Below are 10,257 nucleotides of genomic sequence, written 5' to 3'. Positions count from 1 at the left end.
TCCCCGCCCTCCCAGGAGCGCGAGCGCGCCCCCGGCCGAGCCTGCATATTAACGAGGGGCGGGGCGGGGGCGGGGCAGCGGGGGCGCGGCGGCCTCGCGCCCGCGCGTGCCAGGACGCACCGCGGGGGGCGGCGCGATTGTGAGGTGGCGCTGACGCACGTTCCGGGGTTCTTAAGCCGCGAGGGCGGCGGCGGCGGCGGCGCCCGAGCCGGTCTCGGGAGGCGGCGGTGGCCGCCGCGAGGAGCTGTGGGGCTGAAGTCGGTGCCCCTGGCTCAATCACGGTGTCCCTCTCTCACTAACTCCCCCTCCTTCCACCACGGCCGCGCCGCCCCAGATCCAGCGGCTTCCTAGGCGGGGCAGCGGACGGGACGCGTCTCCTCCCGCTGCCGCCGGCCTGATAAATGAGGGAGTTCGGGTTTGGGGTGCTGCAGACCGCCCCGCTCCGAAGCAGCAGCCCGGGGTCCCTATTCGGCGGCGGGACGTGCCGTCCCTACGCCCCTCTGCCCTCCGCCACGCCCTTCGGCCCCCTTTCGCCGCCGCCGCCGTTGCTTGTCACCGGCTTCTCAGAGGCCGCCTCCCCCTTCCCGGTCCCCCACGGCTGCGGCGGCGCAGGCAGCTGCTGCCGCTTCCTCTTCCTCCCCGTTCCTGGTGCATCAGCAGACCATGCAGGATGAGCTGCTGCTGGGGCTGACACAGCAGCCGGCGCGGCCGCTATCGGGGGCGGCGGCCGCGGAGAAACTCCCCAGCCAGCACCCCGGCGGCGGCACGAACGCGGGTGTGACCCACCTCCTCCCCTCCCAGGACTTCAAACCGAGTCTGCACCACCCCCCCTCCTCCTCCGCCTCCCGCCGCCGCACCTCCTCCCCGCAGGACTTCAGTGAGCGGCAGCAGCAGCCGCCGAGCAGCCAGAAGAGGAAAGAGTTCAGCCCTGCCCAGCTTCCCCACCCTCCGGACTCGAAGCCGCCGCCGCCGCCGCCGCCCGGCCCGCTCCTCCCGCCGGCGCAGCTCGTCCAGCGCCCGCAGCCGCCGCCGCAGTTCAGCCGCCCGCTCCCGCAGCACCTCCCGCCGCAGGACCTCGCCCCGCGGCAGCGCCCGGCCGACCTGCCCCCGCTCCCGCAGCTCCAGCCTTCGCCGCCCGCAGCCCCGCGGCGCCGCCACGGAGGCGCGGGCAGCCCTCGCAAGACCCCGGCCGCGGGCGAGGGCAGCGCCGCCGAGTCCCCCAATGCGAGCTTGGCCCCCTCGACGCCGCCGGTGAACCCCGCGCCGGGCTCCATGGAGTCCCCCAACCACCCCCTGCTCAACAGTCCCAGTAACCTCCTGCCCGGCGGGGCGCTCGGCGCGGGCGCCTTCAGCAGTCTGCAGAGCGCGGACCTTCCGCACCCGGGCGGCGGCGGCGGGGGCGGGGGGCCCCCCGGAGGCGGAGGGGGAGGCGGCTCCGCGTCGCCGCCGCCGCTGCCCGGCTTCGGCACCCCCTGGTCGGTGCAGACCGCGTCGCCGCCGCCGCCCCAGCAGCCGCCGCCGCCCCAGCAGCCGCCGCCGCCGCCGCCCCAGCAACCGCCGCAGCCGCAGCCGCCGCAGCCCGGCTCGTCGGCCGCCACCCCGGGTGGTGGCAGCGGCGGCGGCGGCTCGCTAAGCGCCATGCCGCCGCCCAGCCCCGATTCGGAGAACGGCTTCTACCCCGGGCTGCCGTCGTCCATGAACCCGGCCTTCTTCCCGAGCTTCTCGCCCGTGTCCCCGCACGGCTGCGCGGGGCTCAGCGTGCCGGCCAGCGGCGGCGGCGGCGGCGGCGGCGGCGGTTTCGGCGGCCCCTTCTCGGCGGCCGCTGTGCCCCCGCCGCCGCCGCCCGCCATGAATTTACCTCAGCAGCAGCCCCCACCGCCCGCGGCGCCGCAGCAGCCGCCCAGCCGCAGGTCGCCGGTCAGCCCGCAGCTCCAGCAGCAGCACCAGGCGGCGGCCGCCGCCTTCCTGCAGCAGAGGAACTCCTACAACCACCACCAGGTACGGCGGCGGCGGCGGCCGGGCAGCGCCATGGGGCCGGGGGAGCGGGCGAGGCGGCCGGGGGCCGGGTTCGGCCCAGGTGGCCCCGACCAGCGGCGAGGGCGACTCGCCCAAGTGACAGAGCGACTGGGAGGGCGGAAAGAGTGACAGGACTCGGGACCGCAGTCCCCGGCGGGGCGGGCGGGCGGGCAGGCAGCAGCCACCGTGGGCTTGAGGCTCTGGAGGCGGGTTCGCGCTGGGAGCCGCCGTCCGGGCGCCCCTTCGAACGCTCCCGAGCGCCAGTGGGGGCCGCGGCCGCGGCGGCGGGTGGGCGGGCGTGTCGTCCCTCGCGTCCCCAGTAGCCGGCCAGCCCCGCGAACCCGGGCCCCGCCGACGCCCCCTGGCCTGCAGGGCCGCTGTCCGCGTCCCGGGATCCGAGAAAGACGGCGAGGACGGGCTGGGGCGCGACGCGGGCCGGCGGGCTCGGGCGGCGGGCTCTGAGGAGCGGCGGTGGGAAGCGAACTTGGGAAGCTGGGAGATGGTTACCCGAGACCGTGCGTGTCGCCCACTGAGGGAACTGGCGCAAAGGTTTCTTCCTTTCGAGTTTGTTTCATTCTTAATTGGCCGGAGACAGACGTCGCCCGCCGGGGAAGCGGTGGCGGGCCCGCACCACTTGCCGGCAGCTCCGCCCCGCCCGGGCGTCGGGACCCGGCGTCGGGAGAGGAGCGGCCCGGCTGCGCAGCCCGCCGCCTGCCTCCGCTGTCCCGGGCTCTGTCACCTGAGCTGTCAGAGGACTTGAACGAGAACCTGGTAGTGGTGGCTCACTTGGTTAGAACTGAGATGGTCCGAGATGGTTTTAGTTCGGTGCTTTTTAACGTTTGGGTACTATTTCACGGGTTTTAAAACAAAAGGAAACTTGAATCTGGGATTGGTGTGTTACCTTAAAGAGAAGACTTAAGTACATCTTTTTGGTGTCCTTCTCTTGAATTACAGGGCGTTTCTATTTTAAGTGGATAGTGTAATTATGAAATAACACGGCAGGGTTTTTTATTCATCCGGGTCCTTTCTGATTCAAGATCTGTTTTGTTATCCCTTCAGTACAGTGTTTGAGTGACCGCTGGGTTGGTTAGTGGATATTGAAAGAGTATTTTGTTCTTTTGTGATCTAGTCAGCATTTATCGTAGTGATTTCTGTTTAAGGCCATTTTCGTGATTAAGGATTTAGAGAGAAGCAAATTTGGACCTTAGCCAGTGCTTACTTACTCATATAACTTTTTCCATTGGCCAGTTAAAGTTTCCAACGATTAACCTTTTAAAGGGGTGAATAACTATCTAAATTAACCAAAGTAACAGTTAACAGTTTATTTAAATTAACCAAAGTAACAGTTAACAGTTTTTGTTGACTCACTGGTTTCTCGCTGAGAAAGGAGAATGTGGCCTGTAAGAAATGAAAATGTGGAATTTTGAAATAATATTCCACTTTTTTTATGATTTGCATAATCTTCAGCAACTGTCATTTGGATGTCAGGGTCTTCATTTTTTTTTAACTGGAAACTTGCCACATAAAATTATCTATAGGTATTTTAGAATTCTTAAAAACATGACAGAGAACATCAGAAGACCATATGCCATGATCCATATTTAAGTATAAGCTGCTTTTTGTCAAAAGATGGGTCTCACAGTGGAGTGTAAGAGGTCGAACAGCTGTCACATGGAATTTTAGTTCACTGGAAGAGAACTTTGGACACTGAATCACTGAGGAAAGTGAGGCCCTCCAGAATGGAGTTAATTTGTCCATGGTCCCTTAGCTATGCTTTTGGACTACCTATGTGGAGGGTGAAAGCTTAGCATATATTCATGATTATATCAGCATTTAAAAACATTTAAAAAATAGGTGCTGTATAGCAGACTTTTTTTTTGCATTGTCTAATAAGCAGGTTTAATTTTAATGGTCCTGTATTTATTCACTTATAGTAACTGCATGGTTCATACTTCTTCTGACTAAATGTTAGCACAAAATTATTAAAGTATAAGTTTATTGATAATATAATTGCTACCAATTAATAGATTTTAAAAACCTACAATTATAGACTTTTGGTGGATTTTCCATTCTTTGATGACGTAACTTTTTTTGCCATAGACTCCAGTTCGGAATATAATTTAATTTTGAAAATGAGTGAAGTTAATGCAGATTTGTATTATTAGGATCTTTACTAGAATAATCAAAGCATATAGTTGTTTACTTTGTATATCTCAGTGGATCCACCTATGGGTAACATTAGATAATTGCTTAGCAGTTCATGGATAATTAAGTGAAATAAAAACAAAAATACTTTAAGAGAAATGCTAAAACTGGAATAAAATATCTTAAGAGTTCAATAAACAATGCAGAAAAGGACACATTTCCAATATTGTCCTCATCCCGAAAGGCATTTTTAATTTGCGCAGCAGAATAACACCAAATGTTAGCATTATTAACTTTTGCAGTAGTACATCTTGTTTTGGAAACCTAAAGTCTATTTCACTCATGTGGTTGGTATATTTTAATTAATAAAGATCATATTTTTGTTTGTGTCTAGCAGAATGTGATTGTTTTAAGATCACAATGTAGGTTATATCTTTAAGGAGCTGCAAAGTTAATTTCAATTTAAAAATATTCTTTTCATATTTATCATGTGTCAGGTTCTCTCTGAAGGGAAAAAAAGTAACTCATGCTTCTATTTTAGTAATTGTCATGAAATATCTGCTTGATTCCTTATAATTTATAGTCGACAAGAGAATGAAAACTCATCTCGGATTAAATGAATATTGAAACATAGCAAGATTTCAAGACTATTACCTCTGTAAACTAGATAAAGATATTTTGTTGCTCTATGTAGTTCATTTTTTAAGGATCATATAAATTCTTAGCTCAGGTCTAAAATTAGAATGATAAACTCTTTAAATGCCTATAATTTAAATAGCTATGTTTTCTCCAGCCTCTTCTGAAACAATCTCCTTGGAGCAACCATCAGAACAGTGGCTGGGGCACTGGAAGTATGTCGTGGGGAGCAATGCATGGCAGAGACCATCGTAGAACTGGAAATATGGGAATTCCAGGAACTATGAATCAAATATCTCCATTGAAGAAACCGTTTTCTGGTAATGTCATAGCACCACCGAAATTTACTCGCTCTACTCCATCACTGACTCCAAAATCTTGGATTGAAGATAATGTGTTCAGAACAGACAACAATAGTAATACACTCTTACCCTTACAGGTAAGAATTGTATGTAATAAATGGCCTTGTTGCTAATGTTAATCTTTCAAAATAGGAAATTGGGTGGTGGTAGTTAGTAGTAGTAGTATGGTAAAATTAACAGATTTAAAAAAAGAAAATGTTTTAGTTTTTCAGCGTATAATTTCATTATCAAAGGATAAAATACCTATACAGAGGAAATTGAAACTATAAAAAATTCTCTAAGCGTACAATCGAAAAGAACTTTATAAAAAGTAGAAAAACCTGCCATATTTCTTAACTACATCTTGAAGCTTTTAATTGGCATTCCTTAAGAATGCTTTAACTTATTAATCTTTAGTGCACCACCAAAATGATTTTCTCCTGTAATATAGTTAAAATGTTTGTAATCATGCATAGATTTGATTATTATCAGCTGTATGTGTATTAGAATATACTTAATACAGCTGTGATTATGGCAAAATAATAGGGCTTTTACATTGCATTAAAATGTGTCTTCACTGGTTGGGTGACTACTTTTTTCCTAAATGTGGTCTAACAATTACGATGATTGACATTTTTTCCAAGCCTTTTAATTTTTTGTTGATACTGCAGGTTGATGAAATTCTCTTTGGCTATTTAAAATGGGATTTTTTCCTAAAATCTTTAGAGGACAGAATAAAGATAAAAAAAGATAACAAGAACTTTGTTTTGATTTTTTTTTTTTTTTTTTAATGGGTGGGCATGGGGAAGAGAACTGCTTATTTCTGATGAAAACTTCTATGCTATTGAAGGTGAGATCTAGTTTGCAGTTGCCAGCTTGGGGCTCAGATTCACTCCAAGATAGTTGGTGCACTGCAGCCGGAACATCCAGAATAGACCAGGTAGGCTGCACAGTGTATATTTTTCAGGATTTTGGCTAGCAGTTCAGTATTTATATTATAAGGAGGATTATTATTTACTTTTCAATTATATTTATTTAACCATGTGTCAGAGAGTGTTAAAGCAGTTTATTTTTAAAGGGTCACTTGACAAACTAATGTAAAATGCTTCATTTTCAAATATAAAGTAATTCATAATCATCTTATATTTATAAAACATAATAAATTTGTTTTTGGAAAAAGGAATTATATACCCAAGAGCACCTGGCTTTAAACATCAGTCAAACTGAACACATTTTATTTCCTTTCAGAATTATTTACAATTAGATACAAAGTCATTTGTTTATTTAACTTCTAACTTTACATTTCGTTAATGTTCTACAGAATTTTTCAGTAAATTTTTGTCATGAAATTTGCTATGTTGGTCTTGAGATATATTTCTTAAAAATCCCTATCTTAGTTCAGTTTTCACCTTTATAAAAAACTTTATGGTATAGGATTTGTTTGTTCTAAATTTTGTTACTGCTCTTATATACTGCCTTCTTCCAAATAATTTGTTTTCTGTGGAAAAACGCTGAGTCAAAAAGCTGGCTGTCAGTCTTAATTACTTTCAAGTCCTTTGTGGTTACAAAATGCTCACTCTCTTCCTGCAGAATAAATTTGAATGCATACTGGGTACCAGGTCATGAGAGTTATTACAAGATAAATAGGAAATTTAGTTCTTATACATGAGGGTTCTTTCTTACAGAACCCAAGTTTGAATGCACAGAGTTGACATTGTGGGAGTCCACTGAATGTTATCCTTAGTTAAGGCTCTTCCCTAGTTAATTTATCATCATGAGATGATGTTACAAGTAAGGACTGTATAAATAGATCAATACATTTGTGAAGAGCATTCTAATCTAGAGGGTTAACAGTGACTTCAATAATCAATCGTTAGCGCTTGTTTTAGACAAGTCCTACCTATTTACCAAAGTAGTCCTGCCAGGATCTCCACTTAGAATTAAATAGTTATCTCTTATAATTTTGTAATTTGTGTCTTGTTTGTGTAAATTATCTATCTATCTGTTTCTAATCTCTTTTCCACTCTGGTTCAGTTAGGCCATTTTAGTGTCATTTTTATGTTATTCAAATTGAATGTATAAATGCCTAGGAAATGGTATGTTAGACAAGGAAAATTATAATTATTTTGGAGGTGGCAAGGACGTGTTTTTAGAGAGGAAGAGGATACACATGAGAGGGATATGTATCTATACAGAAGAAAGAGGACAGATTAGCTGCCATATAAAGGGTTTATGAGGTGCATCATATGCTGAGAAATTAGATTATTGAGATGGTGTCAGTTGATGGAATGCTAGTGAGTACATAGAGGTGATGACTGGGCTCAGCAGAGGTGCTCCTGGGGCTGCCACAGGATGAGGGCCTCTAACTCTCCCACTTAGACTTCTCTAAGGCACTCTGCTTTTATCTATTTTATAAACTAGTGTTTTAGATAAATTCGTTTTAGACAAAGGATTTTGGTGATTCAAGTTTTTTGTTTGTTTGGTTTTTTGTTCTTTTGTTTGTTTGTTTGTTTGTTTTGTAATTTTCTGAGATACTAGCATTCCCTGTGGACTCTTGAGCAAGAGGTGTGATGTGATGAAGTTGAAGAGAGTGGTGGAAAAAAAAAATAGTGGAAAGTCAACTAAACTAGAAGGAAAAGGAGGTCTGAAACCTGAATAAAAGGTGGACTTTGAACTAGGTCATGTGAGGCTCTTTACCCAGCTTTTATACTTTCTCTGATCTGTTTTGGCCATTTCTGTTCTTTTCTGCTCCCTCCTACCTCCCTCCTTATTTTCTGAATCCAAGCATCTTGGTTTATTGGGGGGAGTGGGCGGGGGGAAGATGGAGGAATGGGCATTGATCAGAGGCAGTTATAGTGTATAACCTCTCAAATGCTTTTAAAAGCAGTGTTGTTGTCATGTTTGAGTACCCTAAGGCTACTTATACAAAATTTGTTCTGTGTTTCTACCATAAAAGGTTGAGGTATTTGAAGTTGAGGTTCTTAAAAATACAGCAGCTGCTACAAACTGCAATTGTTATCTTAAACAGTTGGGTAGTTCTTCACTATTTGGCAGTGTTAAAAATTATAGAAAATACTTAAGCCCTTAAATATCTTGGAAGATTATTTTAATTTCTAATCCTTTTTCATCATATACAACATTGCAATACTAATAAATTTTAGTTAACAAATACATTATTTTAAAACATTTAACTTTTATTTCCTTTAGTCTCAGATTGATTAGGCAACACTAAATTCTGTAACTGAAGTCTTAATTCTTCTACCTGAATGCTTCAGGCATTACCTATAATTGAATTCAGTAAATGGGGCAAAAATAGTTTTATAGGTTGGTTTTATATCAGGTATATGTAAAATTTTTCAGGTTAGCATGTTCTTATTTTAAATATATTTTCTATGGAAAAGGTTCAAATTTGAAACTTTTTAAAAGCAAATGTGGATTGTTGTGCACATTTCTGACTTTAAAAGGAGTAATAGATATATCTATTAATATCTTTAAGGCTAAGAATTACTGTTCTTTAGAACACTATTGAATAGTTACCCTTGCAAGAAATCATACTCAAAAGTGTGAATTTTAAGTTATCTTACAGTTGAATTGTGAATTAGATATTAATGTCACAGTATATTTATTCATTAATACTTGAATATTTTAAATGAAAAAGTAAATATAATAGGAGCTGAGGTAATAACTTACAAGTTGTTCTCTGTAATGAAAACAACATCATGCCTTTAAAACTGTAATACAGTCTGTAAGCCTGTAAGATGTGTGTTGGCCTGTCCTCTGGCTGGGGGATTGTCAATATATTCAGCTCTAGATTTTTGTTCTTATGGAAGTTGTCCCTGCAGTTCTTGAGCATGACACATAAACTACTTTGAATTAATTTAAGATATTTTCCACCAGTCTTTAATATCCAGGACATTATGAAATGTGGTAAATAGTAATATGGGCATCTCTCAGAAAAATGTATTATTTGGAGTCTTTGTTCACCCAACACAACACACACAAAAAAAAAATATGTAGTAGCAGACCAAGTCCAATTTCTCATTTAATAAAGGATTCCTTAAATTGTGGTTCTTAAACAAGATGAGCTTCAGGGACATTGGTAGTCATCAAACTGTTACATCTACTGAAAATAAGAGACAGTGGGCTCTTTTACACATGTTTAGGTAATGGATGCTTTCTTTCTGTTTCCTAGCCTATGCTCAGTTCTTTAATTATACTTGATACATTCTTACACCAAATTTTTTCTACTTGCCTTTCCATTTTCTTTAACCCTTCTGGGTACTAGAATTTTTAAAGGCCATTTGGGGCCTTTAAGAAATTAAAAATATATATTCAGAATCACTGTTATAGCACTTTGTTGAGAATCATAATAATAAAAAAATGAGTGTTTATTTTATATGTGGTAGTGTTTTAATTACCCTTGAAATATATGGGGGGATACTGTTCTTTACCTTTGAGAAGGTAAAAGTCTCGAAGAAGGGTGGTATCTGTGGAACAACTAGAGAATATGAGAGAGTATGAGATTGAGTGCTACATTGTGTAGTAAGGCAGAGTAGCACAACACATGCCTCTAATTCAATACAGTGCAATCACAGTGTGTAATCAGGAATGTACAATCAGTATTTACTTAAAATTGAGGACAATATTAGCCCAACTTTAAAATTAGAAAGCACAATCGGTAACCACAAGATGGCCACGGGGATACGAAAGTCAATTTGGGGAATGTAACCAATAATGTTGTAAAGATTTTGTAGGGTATCCGATGGACATTTGTCTCATTAGGGAGACCACCTCAGGGATGATGTAGATGCCTGATCACTGCACTGTACACCTGAAGCTTAACAATAATGAATGTCAACTATAATTTTATGTATATATAGTTACAAGAAGCGGACTACAGCATTAGGAATAGAGATAGTGGAAATGTAATGGCAGTGTGCGACGTCAGAGGGGTAGTAGATGGGGGAGGGGAGTTATCACTGTGTGAGGGATATAAATGATAAATATCTAACTATTGTTTTGTACACCTGAAATTAATAAAAAAATAATAATAAATAAAGACAATGTAGTTGGACAAATAAAATAAAATTAGAGAACTAAACACAAAACTACAACAAAA

At 44.7% G+C, this 10,257-nt stretch overlaps 1 protein-coding gene across 1 annotated transcript in view; it reads left to right on the top strand.

Moving 5' to 3' along the window:
- The first annotated feature begins 217 nt into the window (after positions 1-217).
- The window catches only part of CPEB2 (cytoplasmic polyadenylation element binding protein 2), a 63,141-nt gene continuing 53,101 nt past the window's right edge, over positions 218-10,257 (top strand). Inside the window, 4 exon segments of the mRNA XM_088792822.1 lie at positions 218-617; positions 619-1,998; positions 4,955-5,236; positions 5,989-6,078. Of these exon segments, the coding sequence (XP_088648948.1) occupies positions 402-617; positions 619-1,998; positions 4,955-5,236; positions 5,989-6,078 (1,968 nt within the window). The 5' untranslated portion in view covers positions 218-401.

This window comes from Rhinolophus sinicus, chromosome 1 (genome assembly GCF_057876585.1).
Source record: "Rhinolophus sinicus isolate RSI-liver-muscle chromosome 1, RSI-T2T, whole genome shotgun sequence".
Taxonomy (NCBI): domain Eukaryota; kingdom Metazoa; phylum Chordata; class Mammalia; order Chiroptera; family Rhinolophidae; genus Rhinolophus; species Rhinolophus sinicus.
Note: the sequence above shows the minus strand (reverse complement) of the source record. Positions and strands in the feature narration are given on the sequence as shown.